At 36.3% G+C, this 24,520-nt stretch overlaps 2 protein-coding genes across 3 annotated transcripts; both read left to right on the forward strand.

Annotated features, from left to right (window-relative positions):
• Positions 1 to 382: 382 nt before the first annotated feature.
• Positions 383 to 11,485, forward strand: LOC306857023 (uncharacterized protein). Of its 2 annotated transcripts, none has more exons than XM_079396649.1 (16): positions 383 to 406; positions 3,993 to 4,542; positions 4,750 to 4,804; positions 5,188 to 5,264; positions 5,918 to 5,952; positions 6,082 to 6,116; positions 7,490 to 7,601; positions 7,718 to 7,877; positions 8,999 to 9,152; positions 9,249 to 9,265; positions 9,350 to 9,404; positions 10,410 to 10,473; positions 10,565 to 10,727; positions 10,893 to 10,926; positions 11,026 to 11,063; positions 11,169 to 11,485. In XM_079396649.1, exons 1-16 carry the CDS (start codon positions 404 to 406, stop codon positions 11,195 to 11,197), a joined length of 1,581 nt encoding a protein of 526 aa, XP_079252775.1. In that variant the 5' UTR covers positions 383 to 403; the 3' UTR covers positions 11,198 to 11,485. The 2 variants fall into 2 exon arrangements, with proteins under 2 accessions (XP_079252775.1, XP_079252776.1); XM_079396650.1 differs by having other exon boundaries at positions 11,172 to 11,480.
• A 1,512-nt stretch (positions 11,486 to 12,997) lies between these two features.
• LOC306856603 (uncharacterized protein) lies at positions 12,998 to 24,484 on the forward strand. The gene is made up of 16 exons (XM_079395965.1): positions 12,998 to 13,286; positions 16,286 to 16,471; positions 16,552 to 16,730; positions 17,766 to 17,837; positions 17,937 to 18,139; positions 18,733 to 18,757; positions 19,480 to 20,542; positions 21,273 to 21,303; positions 21,389 to 21,534; positions 21,913 to 21,999; positions 22,086 to 22,262; positions 22,387 to 22,566; positions 22,671 to 22,883; positions 22,966 to 23,085; positions 23,176 to 23,316; positions 23,911 to 24,484. Exons 1-16 carry the CDS (start codon positions 13,233 to 13,235, stop codon positions 23,980 to 23,982), a joined length of 2,949 nt encoding a protein of 982 aa, XP_079252091.1. The 5' UTR covers positions 12,998 to 13,232; the 3' UTR covers positions 23,983 to 24,484.
• Positions 24,485 to 24,520: the final 36 nt, after the last annotated feature.

Genomic DNA, 24,520 nt, shown 5'->3' on the forward strand with positions numbered 1-24,520 from the left:
TCTCCATCACTGTTTAGATGCGAGAGAATGGCAGTCAACCTCACACATACTGCAATATTCAAAATTCCCATAATTTATATTTAAATATCTATATTAAATTAAACCATTACTCAAGTCACCAATAAACAAAACTCTCCACGTTCCCGAGGCAATACAACATTTCCCACTTATGCATTGTGTTTTTGTAGACGTGGAAAGTTGTGGTGTATTGCAGTGCATCTCACAGCCTAATAACCAGCCCATAGGCCTATTATGTAAATATGGATTTGCCTTCATTCATTTCTAGAGTACTTCCTGCTGTAACAGGTTTGAGTGGTCGCTCATCTGCGCTTCAGGAAACTGCTGCAGTCTGCCACTCTCTTCAGCTCAACTCACATGATATCTAACTTTGGAAATAAAACTCATGGTAAGGCCAGCTTGATTTTATTTGAGCAAAATTACCCTAAATAGCAAGCTATTTTCAAAACTCCTATTGAATTATTAGATAACTGCTGAGGAACCAGTTAATTATATACTGTTATCATAAAGTCGGCTGACCTGAAATTTAAATAATCGCTTCTCGTGTGTTGTTTTATTATTATTGTTGTTGTTACAATCTTTTAAAAAGCAGGCCATAGTACACAGTCTCTAAACATAGTCTAGTGATCACCAGTTTTGATCAGCATTAACATCAGCAGCCGAGACCCCCAGATACTACATGTGTGCTAGTTCTTCAGACATCTCTCTGTTTTGAGACACAGTCAGTAAAACTTCTCTGAACTGAACCGAGTGTGTTGAGAAACACTCTTTAACCTAAATCACCTTTAACCCTAAAGTAGCTAATCCTGCCTTGTCTTGCTTCATTTAAGGTCCAATTCTCTCTATTAACACAACTTTTGCCTCAATAAACTCCTAATTTGCTGCTTATTAATAGTTGATAATTTTAGGTATTGGGTAGGATTAGAGATGTAAAATAGGGTCATGCAGAATATGAGCTTTATAATTACTAATAAACAGCAATATGTTAAAAATAGGCATGCTAATAAGCCTAACCCTGAGTGGAAATGCACATTAAGAAAGTGAAATGTAACCTACTGTGAAAGCCTATAAAGATGTGCTTTCCTTATATCTTTTTACACTCTGCAAGCAGAGTATCGATAAATTAATTTCTGGATTTGTTTAGTGTATGCTATGCTTAGAGTAGAGAGAAACTAGGCCAAAGTTTTGTGTTGGTATAGTGTCATAACAACAGAAAGGTTTATTGTTTACTGTTATAAATCATCATCTATATTGTGTTTATGATGCAGTGGTAACACTTTAGAATAAGGAACATTTATTCACTATTAACTATGACTTTTCCCTCAATAAATTCCTAATTTGCTGTTTATTAATAGTAAGATAGTTGTTAGTTTAGGTATTGGGTAGGATTAGGGATACAGAATAAGGTCATATAGAATAATATGTGCTTAATAAATGGCTAATATTTTAGTAATATGCATGCTAATAAAGTGTCACCGATGCAGTTTATCAATGGACAGCGACGACCATAGACTAAAGATTCTCTGATTAGTGGTCAATCAGTTTTTCTGATTTTTAAAACTAGATTTTAGTGATAATCTCATGCCTCAATTGAAAACATATCACCAAAATTCTCATAAGAATGAAAAACGAGTCTCTAAAATTAAGAACGATCACTTTAGTGTGATTTTAAAGCATGAATGATATAATTGTTTGGATTGTGGCTTCAACAGATAAGACAAAGCTTTCGTTTTTCTTTTGTCACTCACATGGGTTACATTTTTAGCAAAGCATGCAGCTGATTGGTTCGTTTTTGACTGTCATCTCTATGACAACCATTGCTGAATGATGTGTTGTGCAAAGGTGTGTGGTTGGAGACACTTCCTGTGCCTCACTATTGTTCTGAATCTGCTGCTCACTTCTTAAACAGTTCATTATCTTCCCCGCAATGTATGATGTCTGAGTTATTCTTTTAAAACACGATGCAGATTCATGTTAAATCGTTCCTCAACATTTGAGGAATGTAATTAGAGACATTCAAAGCTCAGTCCTAACCAGGGTACGAGATGCAATGATGACAATGTGTTGTGTGAGGTCTATTATAGTCTATTCTGGCAATGCCACAGTGATGGCATACTTCTGCTAAAAACTCCTGCCTTCCACAACTGATTTTGATCAGTCTATTTTTGAACAATCAACAATGTATTCTATTAGAGTTAAGTCCTCTGAGCAGTTTTCAGGTTCAATACAAGTTAATCTCTATCGATAATATCTGTGGCCCTACTGTCGATTACCACAGAACATCATTACGACCTGTCGCAGAGTTCGTAAAGACACGCAAAACAAGAATGTGATTACGGTAATGGCAGTCTACGTTTTTGTTTAAAGATGGTGTTTAAGCAAAGAGGCAACGATTTACCTCCATAATTTGAGTGAAACGGCTATTTGAATAATCAAATATTCAAATCCACTGCCCACTTTCAGTAGTGTAGCGATGTACAAAGTATTGCTCAATTTGCGCAAATTACAGATTCTTACTGTAATTACTGGATCTGATGTCATTCTAAAAAGGAAAATTAATTTTGGAGATTTCGATTTTTTTTTTTTTACCTTAGAAAAACGTTGATGAATTGTTCACAAGAAGTCTAAGAATGTATATTAAAAAATAATAATAATAAAGTATTTTTTGTTGCAAAGAGCTTAATGTATTTTGAATCTCGGATATTCCTTTAAATGTTTTCTTCTGTGTCTATCCGTTCTTCACAGTTCTTCTGTTGTAGGTACTCAAGTCAGACATTGAAATGTGATATTTGTTGGATTTTTTATTATTATTTGAAAGTTCACACCTGCTCTGTAGCCTGCATGTAGTCACACTTGTTAATATTGTGTGGTAAAGCACGCACAAGGTCAAATGTTGTGTAGATGGATGTTTATGTGACAGAAACCATCAGAGCTACAACGGTGTCATGTAGTGTTTGGCCCAGTTTCTCTCGACAGAAACACAGCACAAACCAGCGCCTCAGAACACGACATCAAAACATCTAACTGCAAATGATTAACTCAGAATGGTCATTTCCTTCACCGTGTTCATCTAATGATTAAAGCATATTCTTTTTATATATATTTCATTTTGATTAGCTGAAAATGCTTGACAGTAATGCTATCCAGAGTAAAAACTGTAACACAATGTTAAACAGTAAAAAAGAAAAAAGTGGTAAAAAAGGCAAGTGTAGTTGAAATTTACTGTAAAACATATGGTGGCAACATTTTAAATATTACAAATATCTAGTTAAAAAACATGTTTTATCTTTATAATACGTTGGCAACCACCTTAAAAACACAGGCGATAAAGAGAAAGCCACATGATTAATCAGAGTTTATCACAAGTAAATACTAAGTACGGTAGTACACAATGACACACAAATACAAATCACCATTATGGTAACACACGACACTAAAATAATAAACATTAAACAACTTAAAATGTAACATAACAGATAACGGTAACACTTTACAATAAGGTTCATTTGTTAAGTTAATGAACTGTTAACTAACATGAATAAACAATGAACAACTGTATTTTCATTAACTAACATTAACAAAGATTAATACATATTGTAATAAATGTATTGTTCATTGTTTGTTAAATACATTAACTAATGTTAACAAATGACACATTATTGTAAACTGTTATCCAGATAACAAAAAACTAAGAAGAAACACTGAACCATCAAATGTGATCTGTCACGCAGAGGATTCAGGAAATTTACATTTATGTTTTTTTCACTGTAAATTATAAGATGACTTGTTGTTTTTCACTGGCAGTAACAGTATAACTTTAACAGTATTTTACTGTAAAAATATATGAAATGCTGCATTAGATCTATTACCGTTTTCACCATATGGAGTAAGGCAACTTAATGTTAAGGTTTTTACATTTAAGATGAAGCACACCAGGGCCTTTGAATAGTTTCAGAGATTTTATTTCTTTACAGGAGGAAAATGTGGATGTCAAGGCCATCCGGGCCAAATTTAAAGCTCAGTTAGAAATGGCAGCTTCCGGAGGTGGATCCGCCATCAAACCTCTTATGGTTGGTGCGCCGCCAGAGTCTCTAACCAATGGAGCTCTCCGAAACAAGACTTCAGCTGTGCCTCCAAGACCAGTCTTTCCTCTGAACGCTTCTAGTGAACCAGAGATGTTTCATTCGGGTCCTCATGGAGTCTTCCCAAGACCTCCTCCCTCTCATCGTTTGGGAGCCCAGGAGAGTCCTAAAACGCTCCCTTCGGAGGTCCACGTGCCGAGCAGAGTCAAGATGACAGGAGAACTTCTTCAGCGCAAGATACTTCAACAGCACAGCGACATGAAAGTCGCTTCAGCATTCAAACCACCACTGCCGAGCCAGAGGAGCGTGTCGGAGGTTGTACCGTTAAGAAAGCCGCTTCCCAATGTCGGGCAGCGACCGTCAAAACCAAGACGTCCTCCATCTGTAAACCTGGATCATTTACGAAAAAAAGCCCCTGTTGTTCCTCACAAAAGTCCTAAAGGTAGGAGCCAAACAAATATCTTTTCAGTCTTGCATACAAATACATCACTCATCAATAAATATTTGCATTCATATGACCTAATGCAGTGGTTCCTAACAGGAGTTTATCATGTTAACTGTTGTTCATATACTTTTTACATGCCATGTTAGGCAAGACTTTTGTACGTAGCAAATATTAACAGGAAAATGCATGGTGTATTTTGTGTAGGACCAGCACGGCCACCAAACAAACCCAGCCTGTTGTCATCATCCTTTTCAGAACTGTGAGTAATACGCAGTTGTCTATAAGTAGTTGCCAAAGTTTGGAAGAGAAGGGGAAGGAAACTATATCACAAATGTGTCGTTTCTTCCTGTATCTCTAAATGATAAAGAGGAATAATTCTGAATTGCACCAAACAACATCTTGCATTCTATTGTTTCGCTTCGTACGTGCATCTTACTGTGCAATCTGGAAGTATGTGGGTGTAAAGCACGCACTGTGGCATTTCCTGACTCTTTTTGTAGATTCGTATGAAACCGGATCAGATAGCATATATTGTGTGGTGTAATGGTTATTTGTAATTGCTGTTGGGTATGTTTGCTGTTATTGAGTCTGATAGGGTTAGTATGTAATCTAACTCTCGTTTCCATGTGTTGTGTGGATCAGAAATGTGGACCACCAAGAGGACTATGATGACATCAGCGCACTCCCACCACCTCCTCCCACACCTCCCAAGCAAAGAGGTAAACGTAGTTTTCACTTGGTGGGTTATAAAGCAGCAGATGAAAGAATCTCGTAGATTTACACTGAGCAACCCAGCCTTGTCTGAAGATCAGATTATCATAGAGACTTTTTTAACTTATGCCTTTAGGAAAGGACCTAACAACCACATAGCAATGAGCTAAAAAAAAAACCTTTAGCAGGCACAAAGCAGTGACCATTCACAGCATGCCTGGGCAATATATGTAACCCTCAGAGGTGTCATGCCCATTCAAAGTGAGGGGGCACGTGCCACCTCAGATTTGTGAGAAAATCTCCTTTAAAGTTGTCCAAATGAAGTTCTTAGCAATGCATATTAATAATCAAAAATTAAGTTTTGATATATTTACGGTAGGAAATTTACTAAATATCTTCATGAACATGATCTTTACTTAATATCCTAATGATTTTTTTGGCATAAAAGAAAAATTTATCGTTTTGACCCGTACAATGTATTATTGGCTATTGCTACACATATACCCCAGACTTAAGACTGGTTTTGTGGTCCAGGATCACATATGATCTAGCATTTGTTTCAAATATTTTTTGTTCTTTTTCTTTTCTATATGAATTATTTCCATTAAAAAAAAAAAAACATTCACTGATACTACAGCATGCTTGTCTTCTCATCTTGCAGGCTCATGGACTGACGGTTTCCCTTCTCAGCATGAGGTCAGTCTAATTTTGTGTTTATGTGTTTCAGAACAAGTGAAAGAGAGGATGTATGTTTAAGGGTCAGTGGTTGCAATCCTTTGATATGCTTAGCATGTGTTCTAATGTGTGTTTTTTACTGCGTTGTAGGACAGCGATCAAGAAATCTATGAAGACCCAGACAGGTAAGTCACATCAGTGTTCATTTACAATGCAAAGTTCCCTTCCCAGTCCACACAGACCACTGTTAAAACTAAAGTGCAACAATGGCTTGTTCAGAAATTTGCATGATTATGATGTCCTAAACATGCACACATTAACACTGTATAGCTTGCTCTATAATAACAGTCATTTGCATATAGAAATATGGTACCTAGAAACATGACACATTGATACTTTATCAGTTATTAGAGGATACTAATAAAGTTTAGTTTAGCAGTATCAAGTGTGTAAGCTCATTTCCCCTATTTTACATTTAGATATGTAACCTAACACTTAAACTGTTAATCTTTATAATTTAATAAAAATGTTATATGTAATCTTCTTTGAAAAAATAAAAAGTAATGTCTAATTTTTGTACTGTGCATTATAATGTAATGCTAAATAAATTTGTAGCATTTAAACCTATTTTAGTTTTTAGGGTTTTAGTTTAATTTCCACAATACTTTTTAAAAGTTGGGGGCCAGTAAGATTTTTTTTGTTTGTTTTTAAATGTGTTAATAATTTTATTAACCAAGGATGCAGTAAATGATTGAAGTGAGATTAAAGAAATTCACTATTTTAGAATTTACAATTTTAAAAATTCTAATTCATTTTAACTTTCTATTCTTAAAAAAAATCCTGAAAAAAATGTATGTTTCCTAAAAATAAATAAATAAATAATTGATAATAATAATAATAAAAAGAGGAAAGAAAATGTTTCCAACATTGATAATAATAATATTTTTTTCGGGTACAGCAAATCAGCATATTATAATGATTTCTGAAGGATCACATGACATCAAAGGCTGAAGTAATGATCATCACAGGAATTAATTACATTTAAAAAAATATTAAAATACAAAATAGTTCATTTAAACTATTTTTACTGTATTTTTCATCAAATAAATGTAGCCTTGATGGCATATACCAATCTTTTGAAATGTAGTGTATTTAGACAAAATAGTTTAGAATTTTAAATTTGGGAATTTATGGGTTATTGGCCATAAAATGAAATTAATTACTGGCTTATTTTTATCGGTTATAATTTTACTATCTGTGCAGTAGCAAAATACTGTAGCCTGTTTCATTTTTAAGTTACAAGAAATGTACAAATACAAAAAATCTTGACCGTTGTTATAAATGCATTCTATAGAGATCATAATGTATCAGTTAATGGAATAAAATCTCTCTTGTTATATCCATATGTTGTAGCCACAGACTGTAGAATTTTCACTTAAATTATAATATCTTTAAAAGAAAGACAGTTAAACTCTAAAAACAGTAGTGAACATTTCTCTTTTTGGATTCCAAGTCATTCTGGCTGCTTTAATTTCAACTGTATTTCTGCATGTTGCAGACCTGTTCCTGTTGAGAGGAAAGTATTGAAAGAGACTAAAAAGACAGAGCTGGACAAGAAAGAACTGAAGGAAAAGCAGAAGTTGGAAAATGAGTGTAGAAAAAGATTTAAGGTAACCCTTTTGTATATGTTGAAGCTAAAAATAAGATGTCTTAAATGCGCTTCTATGTGTTTTTTGCCTGATTCCTACAGATATTAGCATGTTCATATTTGTGTTTGTGTGCGTAGCTGAATGGTCCTATTGAGGTGATCCACATGGCTCGTGTGAGAGAGGACTGGCAGGGTGGAAAGAATGACCTGACCGTGCGACAGGGAGAGAACGTGGAGATCATCCGTGTGAACAACAACCCTGGGGGGAAATGGCTGGCACGGAACCTGAGCGGCAGCAGTAAGTCAAATAAACTCAAGTTCTTGATGTGACATGCTGTGGATTACAACAGAAAGTCATTTTGGCTAGTCCCTTAGTTTCTGAAGACCAACAAATCAGGTTTACAACAATGCACTTACGACAGAAGTCTATGATGCAAGACATTCAGCAGAGGAAGTGATGTCAGCTTTCTGATTTAAATCAGAAGTGTGCTGCTTGTTTTAATCATTTCAGAAGTGAGGGGGACAGAATGTCAATTGTATGCCAAGTTGTTCTATTCTATAACATGCAATACATTTTTAGGGTAATTTAGTGTTATTTAAGTTTGAGTAACTTTTTTCATGCTCTTTATATATTTTTTTCTGACTGGTTTTATGGCTACTTCCATTTTCTAAAGGGATAGTTCACCCAAAAATAAAAAAATCTGTCTTGAATTACTCACCCTCATATTGTTCCAAAGCCATAAAACCTTTGTTGATCTATATTGATATTTTTGATGAAATCCGAGAGCTTTCTGTCCCTGCTTAGAGAGCAACATAACTTTTACATTCAAGGCCCAGAAAGGTAGTAAGGACATCGTTAAAATAGTCGACGTGCATTCACTGTGCGTTCACATCCAGGTTCTTCGAGAAATTGATGAATAAAGTAGTTGTTTTTATTTCTTTGTGCACTAAAAGTATTCTTGTAGTTTTATTAAATTAAGGTCACGTGGACTATTTTAACGATGTCTTTACTACCTTTCTGGGCCTTGAACGTGGAAGTTGTGTTGCAGTCTATGGAGGGTCAGAAAGCTCTTGGATTTCATCAAGAATATCTTAATTTGTGTTTCGAAGATGAATGAAGGTCTTAGGGGTTTTGAAGGACATGAGGGTGAGTAATTAATGACTAAATTTTCATTTTGGGTGAACTATCCCTTTAAGAAAATGTCAAGCAAAGTTAGCATTGTGCCGCTATAGACTTTATAGGAATATTCTTGGTTAGAATATGCTTTAATATAAGCTGAAGTTGCAATGCAATGGAAGCAGAGGCAGATATTTCCATATTGTGCCAATGACCGAATTTTCATTTTTGAGTGAACTACCCCTTTAATGAGGATAGAAAACAGTATTCATAAAGTAATACATATGTGTTTACTGTTGCAGTGGGCTACATCAGTAACTCCTGTGTGGATGTGGATTATGAAGAAGTGAAGCGGAAAATCCGCGGTCAAGCCACACCCTCCTACCACCCTTCTGCGGTCCGGCCCATCAACCCGGAAGTATACGATGATATCGGCTCCAATGACCAACTGGACAGGTGAGACCCCAAGCCTCATGTTGAGGGCAAAAAGACGGTATTTTTTTATGATTTTAAAAGCTTGAGCTCACATTGTGGTTTTTTTTCTGTTTTCAGTAGTTTTCACAGTGATGGTGAGTAAACATACACAGACTTTTACTTTCCGAGAGGTGATTTTTCTGCACTGGATTGATAAGTATGTGCTCTGCTTCTCTCAGATTTATATGATGACGTGGACCGTGAAGAGTTTCCTCCTCCTCCTCCAGAGATCAGGTGCCTCTTCTCTTTCTTCTCATCTCAGTTTTTTAATAACCATAGTAACCGATATTTCATTTTATGAAATATCGGTTGAAAATCGGTTCATTTTATGAAATATCGGTATGAAATGACAATAAGGCTAGGAGCGATCAGATGTACAGTCTATTTAGTGTGCTGTGAACTTTAGTGTTGATCACTGAGCTACAAAATACAAATATAAAACTTGAAATGATTTAGGGAATAGAACATCACTGCATTATTTATGTCAAATTAAATATAACCTGACTAAAGTTGTGCATTCACCATTGTTTGGCGAATTTTCACAAGCGAAATACAGTTATTGCAATAGAAATCAATGCAGGTGGGAATTTGACTTGAGGGTGAACAATTTCCACACAGATGGTGCAATGGGTTTGAATCGGTCACGCAGATTTGCAACAGAACGCTGCTTGGTTTAAAACTGATCTCTTGTGTGATTGATGCTTCATATCACTACACCATTGACAGCAGACAATGGATTTTGTTTGCCTGCAAAATTTAGCTGAGATTTCCTTAATGTGACCACACATTAAGCTCTATATGTGTCCCAAAACAAACAATCACATCAATTATGAAAATGTCCCTCTATTTTCGACTCATATTGTACATACAAAAAGCTGCTGAAGTGTCTCTCTTCGGCTTCATGCATGACAAATGACAAACCGTCGAAATCATATTTGAACTGTGTGTTAATGGATAACAAACAGCTAACCTGCAAACTACCACAGAGCAAAAGAGGGCTTTGTTTTAGCTTCCCTATCCTGGAGATTTTCTATATTGATTATTAATCATGTAATGATCAAAATACTATTTTCAAGCAGTATACATCTTAATGTTTGACTTCAGAACAAAATTGGAATCATTTACAATCTCTTTTACTTTCAAAATGAACATCACACCATGAATGGTATTTTTTTTTCTGCGCACTGTAGTGAACGCCATATAGCTGTGTGAGATTTAATACCATATGGTTTTGTTTAGCCATGATCCGATAAAGTCCAAGCAGCGGGAGAAAGATGAGAGAGAATTTCGAAAGAAGTTTAAGGTGAATCTGTCTTAATTTTGTATTTTACAGATTAGCTTTGATTCTTGTTGATTGCCATGAAAAGTGTAAAAAATATGAAACCATTTAACAGTTTGAAGGGCCCATCCGAGTTCTGTACACCATGATGGTGGATCCCAATGCCAATTTGAAGAAGGGTGGGAGCAAGTACCTGGAGGTGGTCCGTGAAGAGATTCTGGATGTTATACAGGAGACCAGCAAGAAGCATGTTCTGTGTCGTAATACACAGGGGAAATGTGAGTCACACACACCACCTGCTGGAAAATATATGCTATTTAAGCTTTAGCTTTTTTCTTCAGTTATTCAAATCCAGAGCACTGAGAAATAAAGATCTCCTTTAATCTTATTCAAATAAGTGTGTTATCAGTATTAATAATCATATGCTTTTTCTCATTGCACAGTTGGATATGTACCTTTGAATTACCTTATGCATGAGTATGTATTACTTTTCATTTTAAATACAGTAATACAAGCAATTTCTATCTGCTTAATATATTTTTTTAATGCTGTCAAATCCTCTACTTTCATTTTCAGTGAGAATGAGGTTTATGATGACATTGATGCTACTTCAGGTACACACACACATATCTATCTTATGGTTTCATCCCATCAAAAGAGGGTTTTATTTGTAATTATAATAGCAAATTTGATTTATTGTTTGTTTGTTTGCTTACTAGCAGATATATATGACAATGATGACAGCTGACGTGCTTGAAGATGATGGATATCATGTAAAAGTGTTTTCACCTGAGAAAGTAACAAGAGACTGCGTCGAATGAATGACTTGGTTTGATGTTTTCTTCAGGAAAACTAAAGCTCAGTGCTTTGTATATTGTAGAAATAATTATTACGGAACATTATAATTATCAAAATTATTATGATTTATATAATATTTTATTATTTGACATTTGTAATTATCATAGTGAATTTTTTTTCAATTTGTTTATTGTCATATTTTTTTTTATTTTTTGTGACATAAATGACAATCCAAATGAAAATTGTTTGTTTGTTTTTCTTCTGAGGCTCATTATTTACTTTTAAACGTACAGTTTCAATAATGATGCGAGTTATTTTTTCTTTCTTTCTTTACAAACACTTAAAATGCAATGTCACTGCCTCCAGCAGTAGAGTGTTTTCTTTGCCAGCACACCCAGCTATGATTGGCAGGTGCAGTAGACACCTTTGATAGAGCACATTTAGGCCACGCCCACTGCCTCCTTGTCATTTCTGATTTATAACAAAAAAAGAACAATGCCTAAAAGCTGCTATGTGACAAGGTCTACAGTAAACATGCTAAAAAAAACAGAACTACGTTTTTATAAGCTGTTGTCCGAGCGGTGCGCTCTACTTTTGTGTCCTTAAAGGGATAGTTCACCCAAAAATGAAAATTTGATGTTTATCTGCTTACCCCCAGGGCATCCAAGATGTAGGTGACTTTGTTTCTTCAGTAGAACACAAACAAAGATTTTTAACTCAAACCGTTGCAGTCTTGTCAGTCATATAATGGCAGTCAATGGTACTCGCGGCTTTGAGAGAAAAAATAACATATACAGACAAAACCAAATTAAACCCTGCGGCTCGTGACAATAGGTCTTAAGACACTAAACAATCGGTCCGTGCAAGAAACTGAACAGTATTTATACGTATATGTCACTCATTGTTTAGATCGTTTACTATGCCAGAGCATGTTGACGCGTCACGCGCCGGATGTTGTGAACGAGCACAGGACAATTGGACAATGTGGTGGATCAGAGGTACAAAATTATATAAATACTGTTTAGTTTCTTGCACAGACGGATCGTTTCATGTCTTAAGACCTCAATGTATTGTCACAAGCCGCAGGGTTTCATTTGGTTTTGTCTGTGTATATTTTTTTGACTCTCAAAGCCGTGAGTCCCATTGACTGCCATTATAGGGTAGAGTCCTATAATGGATTAATCCCCCTTAAGGATTGTGCCATTTTTTTTTCTGTGAAACAAAAGTTAAATGTGTTCAGAAAAGTTATCATTGTTTTAGTGACAGTGACATAAATTATATTATGTCAATTTTCATGTTATTAGATTTTTTAACAAAAATTAAATTTGTGCCAAGGGGGTAAATGTATGTAACTTTACAGCAAAATCAGAGTAGCTTTAGCTTAAAATTTAAAAAGACTATAATCAATAATTATGAATTACAAAACTATAATAGCATATTTGAAAAAATAAAGTTTGCTGATGCTAGCTGGCTAGCTAATTAGCTACCGATGCTAACTTGAGGTAATTTTTAAATATAAAGTCCAAATATTTTTAGTCAACCAACTTTTTAGAATACATTTGATGGAAAAACAAAGGATGTTCAGAACAGAATAACTACAGTAATTGCCCCCTGGGGGTGTTTTTAGCTTGTTTGCTGTACACCTGGTCACACAGCAGCTTTTAGGCATTGTTATGTTTTCTGTTATAAGTCAGAATTGATAAAAGGGCAGCTTCTGCAATATAAAGTCAACTGAGAGGGTTTTATCTGTCCACATCGGCTCTCGACTGCTTTGGTCTGACATGAATATAAATAATTTAATGTGCGAAGTCCACTAACGCAAGACTCCTCTCAAAAAGTTTAATTTTAATCTAGTTTAGAAAACGAAAAGCGCCTTTTATAAGTTTAATACGTTTACGTTAATACGCAAAGTTATTAATGAATGCACTATACGTCGTCTGGGAAGTCAGCTTTGAGTGTCTGCAGATGAGAATAAGACTAAAATCATGCAGAAGTCCTTCATAAATGCCTTAGAGTCATACAGAGGAAGAGATAAAGTGGTAAGTTTGTATCTACATGAATGTAATACACAGCACGTTGTTTACATTTATTAGGCTAACATTAAATACATATGGCTCTAATAATCTTCATACGTTTTCATGTGAATAACTAGTCAGGAATTCGTGTAAACTTCACTAAATCTACACAATTGTTTCATTTCAAAGAAAGAACTAATTCAGGATTCAATTTCTGAGTCGAATTCTTGTTTACAAGTGTAAATGATTCAATTCAGTGAACCGACTCTTACGAGTCATTCATTCGAGAATCGGACACTGCTCGATCAATGCATATCTATAGGTCATATTTCTGCCAATAAATATGGAAATAAATGCACTCACCCTTATAAACAGCAGATTTAAAGTCGTTTCATGAACATATGTCTTTCAAAAACATTTAAAATAGTAATGTTTCCAATTTTGTTTGTACTGTGTAAGTAAAATCATACAAAATTTAAAATGAAATGTTATATGAATAAAAGTGCTGTTTATTGGGGGTGGAAACAAGTATTTCACTGCTGAATTGCACAGAACACAACATTCACTTTTCCTTAGCAATTTGATATTTTTGTGTCAATATAATGAGAAGTATTGCCCCTCTCTAAATACAAATAATAATAATAAAAAAAATCATATTTTTGGTAAAATAATTAGCTGTTACTAATACTAAATTCATTTAATCTGAAGTATATTCATGCATTGCTCACTTAGATGCAATGATTTTTTGAATCTCCTCCCACTTGAAGAGCACTGGTACGGCTTTTCTCCAGTATGAACTCTCTCATGATTTTTCAAGGATGTTAAGTGAGTGAAACTCTTGTCACAGTGTGAGCACTTGTAAGGTTTCTCTCCAGTGTGAATCCTCTGGTGTTTTTTAAGCTGCTCGATGTAGTAAAAGTCTTTCCACAGTCGAAGCACAAATGAGGTTTCACTCCAGTATGAATACTCTCGTGAACTTGTAAATGTTGCAGATGTGTAAACCTCTTTCCACAAACAGAGCAAAAGTAAGGCTTCACAGCAGCATGAACTTTTTAAATTTGATGCCACAACAAATGATTTACCACACTGATCACAACTGAATGATCTCACTCCGGCGTAAGAGAGCTGATGATTTTTAAGTGTGCTTATGCACCTGAATCTCTTTCCACACTAAGTGCATGTATAAGGCCTCTCTCCAGTGTGAACTCTCATGTTGAGTTGTGATTTATATATGTAACTCTGTCCACACTGAGCGCATGCGAAAGATCGTTTGACTCCAGCTTTTCCAGCTTGTTTCTGTGTGAAATTCTGTTCAGTCTGTGAAATGACTTAGTTTCCGTCTTCACTGGTGAAATTATGAGGTTTTTGAAACCGATGCTGCTTGTCTACATTCACTTCCATCGAGTCTAAAGTCAACATATTAAATGGAAAATATTCATTGAAAGAATAACATAAGTAAAACAAAGCCCCAGTTTAGCACAAATTTGGTTTACTGTTGAGTCCACTAGTATCCAGTCAGTTTTCATCTTAAAAAACACCAACCTGTTTGGTCCTCTGTATCTTCATCTCTCATTCTGCAGGGTTCTTCCTCAAACTCCATCTTTCCAATAGGATTTCAGTTGTTTCTCCTGGAGTAATTCTTCCTGCTTGTTTCTTCTTCAGCTGTGGGAAGATGGGAATATTCCCCAGCATTTAAACGCTCATGAACGGCTGTGAGAGCAGCTTCACTGAAGATGTCAATGGAGCTCAATTCACACACATTCACACCCAATCACTCTGAATTAAAGCTTCTTTCAATTCTTCAATTCCCAAAGCTGTGCAGAATATTGCTGAAAGACAAACGGTGCAAGTATATTGATTAGGACTGGTTGCTGTAATTAGACATTCATTAAACGTGTGAATGTGTGAAAAGTAAAGACAAAAGGAATAATATCCAAATTACAGACACGAGCATTTAAATACATTCACAAGCATTCTGTGTGTGACTATAGATTAAAAGGTTAAAAACACAGTTGGAAAATTAATGTACAATAATTATGGTAATGTACATTGCACGTTAACTTGTTTTATTTGTGTAAATAGTAGGCATGCATTAAAAAAACAATACTCAATTAAAGTGTAAGATCCAATCATAATGTCTTAAAATTGTTGTAATTTTAAGAGATTATTGTCTTAATTAAGATAATTTTTTGATCATTATGAGTATGCATAGGCAACACATATGGAAACGTACATTGTGCATTAACTTGTCCTTTTATTTTTTTACGTAAATAATAGTAGGTACTGCAAAAAGTGAAAGTACTGTAAACGTGAAGTAAAATATTTGTTATTTTTAACATAATTTATAAGTTTAAGAGACTATATGTGACCCTGGACCACTAAACCAGTCGTAAGTCGCTGGGGTATATTTGTAGCAACAGCCAAAAATACATTGTATGGGTCAAAATTATCAAGTTTTCTTTTATGCCAAAAATCATTAGGATATTAAGTAGAGATAATGTTCCATGAAGATATTTTGTAAATTTCTTACCGTAAATATATCAAAACTTCATTTTTGGTTAGTAATATGCACTGCTAAGAACTTAATTTGGACAATTTTAAAGGTGATTTTCTCAATATTTAGATTTTTTTGCACCCTCAGATTCCAGATTATTAAATAGTTGTATCTCAGCCAAATATTGTCCTATCCTAACAAACCATACATCAATGGAAAGCTTATTTATTTAGCTTTCTGATAATGTATACATCTCGAAAAATTGACACTTAAGACTGGTTTTGTGCTCCAGGGTCACATATGAGACATTTGAACTGAAATGACTATAAATCTGGTGAAAGAATCCTGTTGGTTTGTGTTTGACATTTACAGTGTGCTGTTACTATAAAATGTTGTTAGATATGCAGTACGTGTGATGTGAGGAAGGCACATTGCATATTCCCAGTTATGCATACATGCTGATTGATGATCTGTAAAGGCTGATTACTGCAGCACAATTTTCTAATGGTTTATTTTCTTCTTGGCTCAGATAAGGACCCTCTGCTATGGGTCTCAGCTGGTAGGTGGAGTTCTCGCTGGAAAGAACACTCAGTCTTCGTTGGGGAAGAGTCTGCTGCTGTTCTCCGCTCAGTTGAGTCACTGCAGAACCACTCTCCGGCTCTTTGATGACCTGTCCATGCTGGCGTACTCCACCGGCTATGGGTTAGGAGCCTCGGTGAGGACACAGGATGGCTCTGTTTAAACATAACACTGGAGGTTTGAAGGAGAGTCTGATTTAATGGCCTTTTTTCTCAGGAGGAGGATGCTTTGGTGCGCTGGATGTCAATTCTGAATAATGTAGCGGATCAGTTATATTATCCCTGCGAGCACATCGCCTGGGCGGCAGATGCAGAGCTCATCAAAACCAAATCTGACAAGTGGTGGGTGCTGAGCACAGGCCTCTGGGGCATATCACTCATCCTCAACATACTCCGGTAAAAACAGAGAGCGGACCGGACAGCACCACATACAGTATACTGTTATTAAGTTGTATAATTGAATGTAAAAGTAGAATTACTATAGATTTATACTATAGATTTGTTATAGAATTACAAACTCTGCCTCCTAATTATGCCTCCTATATAAGAGGTGAAAGTATTGAGGGTCAATGTATTTAAAACTACAACCATAAAAAATAAACCATAACTGAAATAAAATGAAAAATTTATTTTATTTCAACTAGTTTCCAAGGTGACACATTTTAATTTAGTTTAACTTGATTTATTAGAATAATTAAAAAAAAGAGAAAACTAAATAGGCATAAAAAAATAATAACTATGACAAAAACACACAAAAAACTTTAAAATCAAAATGAAAACAAACTATAAACAATCCTTTTGTTCGATCTGAACTAGGTAAGAAGGCTTTTATGTATGCAGCTCCGTCTGACTGGAATCTTCTTCAATCGAAAGTGAAATTGCTAAATTTGCTTTCTTTGGATCATTTTAACACAGTTATTCAGCAAATGGAAGTTGACTTGGTGATATGTAATTGTTTTAGTTTGTTTGTGTTGTGTAAATCTGCGTTGAAACTGATCGTATTGCTGCCCATCTTGGCCAGGACACTCCTGTGAAAGAGATTTTTAATCTCAGAGAGTCTTTTCTGGTTAAATAAAGGTTCAAATAAATAAATACGACTTAAATATATTAATCAAAATTACAATAGTATCTGGGTTTTAATAAAATAGCATGGGATTCACAGTATTCATAAAAATCAGGAAAGTGACACAACTGTCCTTTGGTCACTTAGCAAGGCCAACATGGTATTGCAATCATACTACATGCATACACACATTATTGAAAATCATATTTTTTAAAACAATTTTTAATAAATATACAGTAGTACCTACTTAGAGAGCAGGTGATTTTGGATGCACTGAAATTTTATTTAAAATTACTTTTGCTAGATTTTAGATGTAGTTAATAATAACCCTGTACTGTGCAATTTACAGCAGAAGTCTTTGTGTTTAGATCCATTAGGTCCATCCTGATTCTGAAGAGAAAAGCGCAGACGTGTCAAAGGTCAGGTTCAGCTGAGAGCAGGTGGGTGTTAATTTTTAAAAGCATGACCCTTAGGTCTAAATGTTAATGTTTCCATATTCACTGCATAAAACAGAGGGGCTCTTTGTGTCTGATTATTAGGGAGGAAGCTGCTCTCCGGAGGCAGATTCGAGGGGAAGTGTTCAGTATCCTGAGCAGTTTGGCAGATCTCGGCAATGCCATTCATTGGATGCCGCCTGGATTTCTGTGGGCTGGACGGTTTCCTCCATGGCTGGTGGGGCTGATGGGAACGACCTCCTCACTGATAGGCCTTCTACAAATGAGCTCTGGTGATCAAGGAGCATGTTCCTAGAGCATGGCTTTACTCTTACAAAACTGTGACTTAGTTGATTTCATGTCTGTAATAATTATTATGTAATAATGAATTATTATGTTTAATGTGCAATTTATACAGGTAAATAACTGATAAATATGTATTTAGGAATTTTGTCAAATTCTACACTGGTGAATAATTAGAAATTATATTAATATAATTGTATATAGATTAATGGATTTGTGAAAATGTACAATTTGTATACTAATAATTTGTAAATGTTTCACGCAAAATAAAGTTTTTTTTTTTTTAATGATTCTTCGAAATGTGAAAAAGACTTTAATTTCGCATTTATATTTTTAGAGTCATTTTTATAACGATTTAAATAGACATTCTGCACACCTCGTTTGATGACACGATGGATTAGTCATGCCTTGACGTGGCGCGCATGCGCAGTGGAGAAGTTCTGTGGAGTCGCACAATAACACAGTGAAAGCCGAATAAAAGTTCTCCTTTCTGTACAAAATTAGTTTCGTTGGTTTGTACGAATGTCTCACTGAAACACTCCAGTCTCCAGCCTTTTAAGCGACTGCCAGGATTTGCCTGATACTGATTGATGATTAGTTATCGATGAAGATCTAGACGAAAGGTAAGCTATTATATTAAATGACACTAAAGTTAATTTACAGATATTTCTTGTTTGCGTGTTTGGATCATGTGTTCACAAAAATCAATTTTCTACTTATCGCTCTCTCATGATGCATGCTTGTAATGTATGTATAAACAGTGTCATGCTCTTTGAACCATCTGCTTAAGTACAAAAATATGTCATTATCTGCATCTTAACTTTGTAGACCACGCTATAAAATTGACCTTACCAAAAAGTACTGTGATTGTACCATGGTACAGTGATTGCTTGATACTTGAAGGAAACTTTGCAATGAATACTGTATTCATATACAATGGTATTTAAAGTTCTTGGATTCATTCTCCGTGTATTTTGTTATGCTTTTGATGACTATTATTATGAAATGGGAAAGATAATAATAATATAATAAAAGATTGAGTAGGTATGATGAGATATTTTACATTAGTCACTAGAAAAGCACATCAACTGGTCACTGGGGTTCCTCAGGGTTCAGTTCTTGGACCCCTCCTCTTCTCTATATACACTACACCACTGGGACCCATCATACAGGCACATGGTTTCTCCTACCATTGCTATGCTGATGACACACAGCTCTACTTTGTTTTAATCGTACACTTTGATAATCTGTTATTTAGGTTGTTTTACATGGATCAAGGCTCTTCTTGAAGATTAATGTTATTAAGCATCATACTTAAGGGAAGCTGAGAAGTTGCTGGATGAAGCAAAGAATTACCAGCAGTAATGGCAGATGATTTTCTCTACGATGGAGGTTTGGAGTCGGAACGGAGTTCCCAACCTGCTTCTAACTCTCAAACCGAAGCTTCATCGCAGGATGCAAATTGGAATCCTAATGGTTCTAATCCTCTTGAATACTCAAATTCACACCGTGAAAATTGGCAGAACCCTGAGTTGGAGGATCTAGATTCCTATAACCCGATCGAGCCCCCACCACTGGACTGGAGGTCCGACTCTTCCAGCGAGGCCGGTTTGGTTGTAGAACATGAAAGCTGTTCGGTGGGAGATTTTGAGGCTTCTGGATCTTTCAACACAGAGTTGAATGATGACACAGTGTCTGCAGTAAGTGATTATGGAGCTCAGGAGTCCAGCGACGCGTCTGACAAAACCGAAGAGCTTTTGGCTCAAGAAATGTGCGAGAACAAGCTTAAACTTCAACAGCAGGATGAGCAGCGAGAAACAAAAGAGAATTATGTTGAGGACAGAGATAGAATATTGAGGAATCAAGAAATGAAGAAAGAGAAAATTGAAGAAAAAAGTGCAAAACGTGATATTGACCACTCGCACATTCAAAGTCTCCTCACTCAGCTACATCTTTTTCATCCATCACCAACTAATCCTGCCCACTGCACACCTGATGAATTAGCCAGTCGTAATTCATGTACTCCAGCGGAGGCCGCAGCTTCTTCCTTCCAAGAGCTTGAGTTCAGTGTCCAGTCAGCATGTGCAGACAGAAACATCCCTGAAGCTTTGCTCTTTTCTCATGAGTATCAGAAAGATCTGCTACAGCTGCTAGAGGAGCCAGAGCCTGAAGAACCCAGAACTGCCCCACTGTTTGTTCACACCCCCCTGGTGACCCCCGGACATCAGTCAGGGCTCAAAAGGCAGAGCAGTGATGCAGATGAGATGATCTCCATATCTCACAGTGAGGATGCTTGGCACAGACACCTGCAGGATGAGCTGCTGGTCTCAGGAATCACAGAGGAGGACCAGTGGGCGGCGTCTGAAGGACTGAGCGCGGATCAGTCCAGCTCTCCAAACAATGATCTGGTGAGATTTTAGTCCTTTTTGATTGTAGTTAGTTAGGCATTGAAAGACAACTGCGGGAAATTACTGCTTAGTATCTTTCACGATAGATGTGGTCCACTGCTTGATGGAAAAGCTCATTTAAAGCAGTTTTATTTCTACGGAAGCCCATTTCTGCGCGGATTTGCGACTTTTTATCCCTTTAGTTCTCAATTCTTTCTTTAGATCTCACTTTTAAAAATGTACATTTCACAATCCGTAAATCACATAAATAAGTTCTTAGAATTGTGTACTTCTTGCAGAAAATTCTGTCTTCATTTCTCCAATATCCAAGTTTGTATCTCACAATTTACTTTTTTTCTTGGAATTCAGAATTTGTATCTCTTCTCTGAGAAAAAAATACCAGTGTTATGTCAATATTTGACAATATTAAGTATTAAACTTGATATTAAAGAGATTAAAAGGTCCAATGAACTTTTTTATTATTTGTTTTATTCCGTGAAAGGTTTCCACATGTTTCTGCACTTGTAAACAGATCAGATTTTATCATGTAATCTTCAGTTTTATGTTTGACGATGTGCACCCATGTGTCATTGAATCTGGAAAAATAGAAAATTAGCTTTAGGCAGCATTGTATGTGCTTTTACAAAGAGAAAGTAGGGGTATTCTGACTTTCTGAGTTGAATCAAAAACAGCAGTGGAACCAAAGAGTTAAGTTATGTGATGTCATTAATTTTCTTTTGTTTTTTAACAGGAAGCTGAGACACAGCCGGCTTATAAGAATGGTATGAAGCTCAGTGTAGAAGTATTTACAAGCTGTGCTTTCATAGCTCTTGTGATATAGATAGTCATTTTTGTTGTTGTTCTAAGTGCCTGGACCATGTGATCCTGAAGACCTCTTGGATGGGGTGATCTTTGGAGCTAAATATCTTGGATCTACACAATTACAGTCTGAGAAAAATCCCTCCACCAATGCCCGGATGGCTCAGGCACAGGAAGCTGTGGATCGCATCAAGGTGGAAGAATATTATTTATTTCAACAATAAGGATTATATATGCAGGCCCAATTGGGCCGCTGTTATAAATTAATAATATAATAATTGAATAATTTGACATGTATAATTTGAAAAGTAAAATATTGAAAATTATTTTTAAATATTAATATTATGATTATTGCACACATATTTTAAGTGTTATAAGGGATAGTTCTCCCAAAAGTGAAAATTCTGCCATCATTTACTTACTTGGACCACTAAGGGACAGCCCACAACACTCTTTCATTATGGTGACGAGTTGAAACCTTTACTCATATTTTCTTTAGAATTTCTACAAATCTAGTTTGACAGCTTTAACATGGCTAATACACCATTTGATATATTTGCCTGTCTGTCTAGGCACCTGAAGGAGAGTCTCAGCCTATGACAGAGGTCGATCTGTTCATTTCCACACAGAGAATCAAAGTACTGAGTGCTGACACACAGGTTAGACGAATTACAAACCTGCCAGTCATTATGTTCTGTGAGTGCTGTCTTCTTTGATGTGTGACTGATTTCTCTCATGCTTCCAGGAGGCCATGATGGACCATGCTCTGCAAATGATTTCATACATCGCAGACATTGGCAAGATTGTAGTTTTGATGGCCCGCAGGAAGCCAGCCAATTGCAAATCAGCAGACTCGACGGATAGCTCTGCAGCACCACCGAAGAAGTGCTGGATGATCTGCCACGTGTTTTCTTCAGAGGATGTGAGTGTTTTCTTTGTGATTATAGTTATAGGTGATTTATTATGCATTTACTTATAAATATGTCTTTTGAGGTATTACATGATTGCATTTCATAGCTTTTTCCTCTTATTTGTGTCGTCTTTAGGCTCAAATCATCGCACAGGCTATCGGTCAGGCTTTTGGTGTTGCATATCAGCAGTTTCTGTACACTAACGGAATAAAAGCGAGCGATCTGAGGCCAGGCGAGTACAGCGATTACCTCGGCACTCAAGAACTTTATAATGGAGACTTGGTTCACTTTTCTCGCTCTGAAAACATCAGAGAGGTAAGGATGTATTTTCCTCTATGTGGATCTGTGCTGAAAGTTGTTGCTTTTACTACTATGGCTTGATAGCATGAAGAAACCCATTCACCTGTTTCTATTTTCAGGTGTGCATATCAAAGAAGCCCGGAGAGATATTAGGCGTCGCGATAGTGGAGTCTGGCTGGGGCTCCATCTTGCCAACTGTGGTAGTAGCCAACCTGCTGCACGGCGGCCCTGCAGAACGCTCTGGAGAGCTGAGCATTGGCGATCGCATCATGTCCGTTAATGGCACCAGTCTGGTGGGCCTCCCCATCGCCACCTGCCAAAGTATCATTCGAGTAAGACCAACCAGAAATTAAAATTAAAGTTCCTAATTCCTCTGCATCTCATGCCAAAATGTTAATTTATCATATTCTCCAGGATTTAAAGACCCTGTCTATAATAAAGCTCAGCATCGTTCACTGTCCACCTGTCACCAATGCGATCATTAAGCGCCCAGACCCCAAGTATCAGCTGGGCTTCAGCGTGGAAGATGGGATTGTAAGCAGCTGTTTACTACTATTTTATGATGCTATGTTTGTAAAACTGCACTGAGTGTCTGGCATTCTGTCAATGTGATTTCTGCAATAGATTTGCAGTTTAATGCGAGGTGGAATAGCTGAGAGGGGTGGCATTCGAGTTGGTCATCGTATCATTGAGATCAATGGACAGAGTGTCGTAGCTACACCTCACGAGAAGATCATCCAGATCCTGTCCAATGCTGTAGGAGAGGTAAGAAAACTACTTGAAATTAGATCTGATCTTTCACACTTTTACACTTTCCCCAAAAACACAAAAAGTATTCTCGTAGCTTCATAAAATTACGGTTGAACCATGGCCTATTTTAACAATGTCCTTGCTACCTTTCTGGGCCTTGAACGGGGCAGTTGCCTTGCTGTCTATGCAGGGGCAGAAAGCTCTCGGATTTCTTCAAAAAATTGTAATTCGTCATTTTTATGGTAACAACAAGTAACAACAGACCTTCTTTGTTCCATGTATGCGAGTGTAACGGATAATCTAAAAATAAAAAATGTAGGACAGTGACTTGGTTCTGTGCATCGGTTGCTGATATGAGCATTGCACTCAAAAATGGAGAGAGATGAACGTGAAGCTTGCAGGGGTGGGTTCAAGCTGATTACATGATTAGAGAATTCACCATACATCACCAGACAAGAGTCGTGTCATTTACACTCAAAGGATCCAGTTGCAATTACATGGACGAATTATTCTCAGTAAGAGCTATAACAAGCATTTAGAAAATAGATAGTGGCGCCTATCTTGTCAACTTTAGTTAGTCATAATCTTTTTTTATCTGATTTGTAACAGATTCATCTGAAGACTATGCCGACATCAACATACCGTCTCCTGACTGGCCTAGATCAGCCCGTGTTCCTTTAGGAGGCGGGTCCTCTCAGGTTCCCTCGGTCACATGAACAATGCTTTTATTTCAACTCTGCCTTTTAGCAGATGCATTAAAGCTGAACAGTGTAAGAATGTATAGAGATCATGGACCGCTGTTTTAGAGCTGCTTATTTAATTGCTGGTTTGTATGTGTACATTTGTTTTTGCTCTTGCTGCTGAGCCGAGGTGCCTGAAAACAAGCCTTGTGTTTGATTGACTATGCATTAGAATCCACACTTAAAATGAATCTTGAATCACGTGGAGCCTTCCTTCTCAAGCTTCCAGCACTTCTGCAATATCGCAGGACAGATTTCATGTTCAGTGTTTTAAAAATGGTTTACATGCTCGTTGCAGAGCTCAAGAATTAGTGCCTGTAAAAAAAAAAAAAAAAAAAAAGGACATATGCCTGGGTTTGTTTTTAGCTGTAGAGAGAGGTATATTTTAATAACTGCTGTAATGGATGTTTATTAAAGATGGGACATAAAGACAGTTTCCCTTGTCTCGTGTGTTTAATTAAGAATACACTTGTATAACA

Source organism: Barbus barbus (genome assembly GCF_936440315.1).
Source record: "Barbus barbus genome assembly, chromosome: 37".
In the NCBI taxonomy this organism is placed as follows: domain Eukaryota; kingdom Metazoa; phylum Chordata; class Actinopteri; order Cypriniformes; family Cyprinidae; genus Barbus; species Barbus barbus.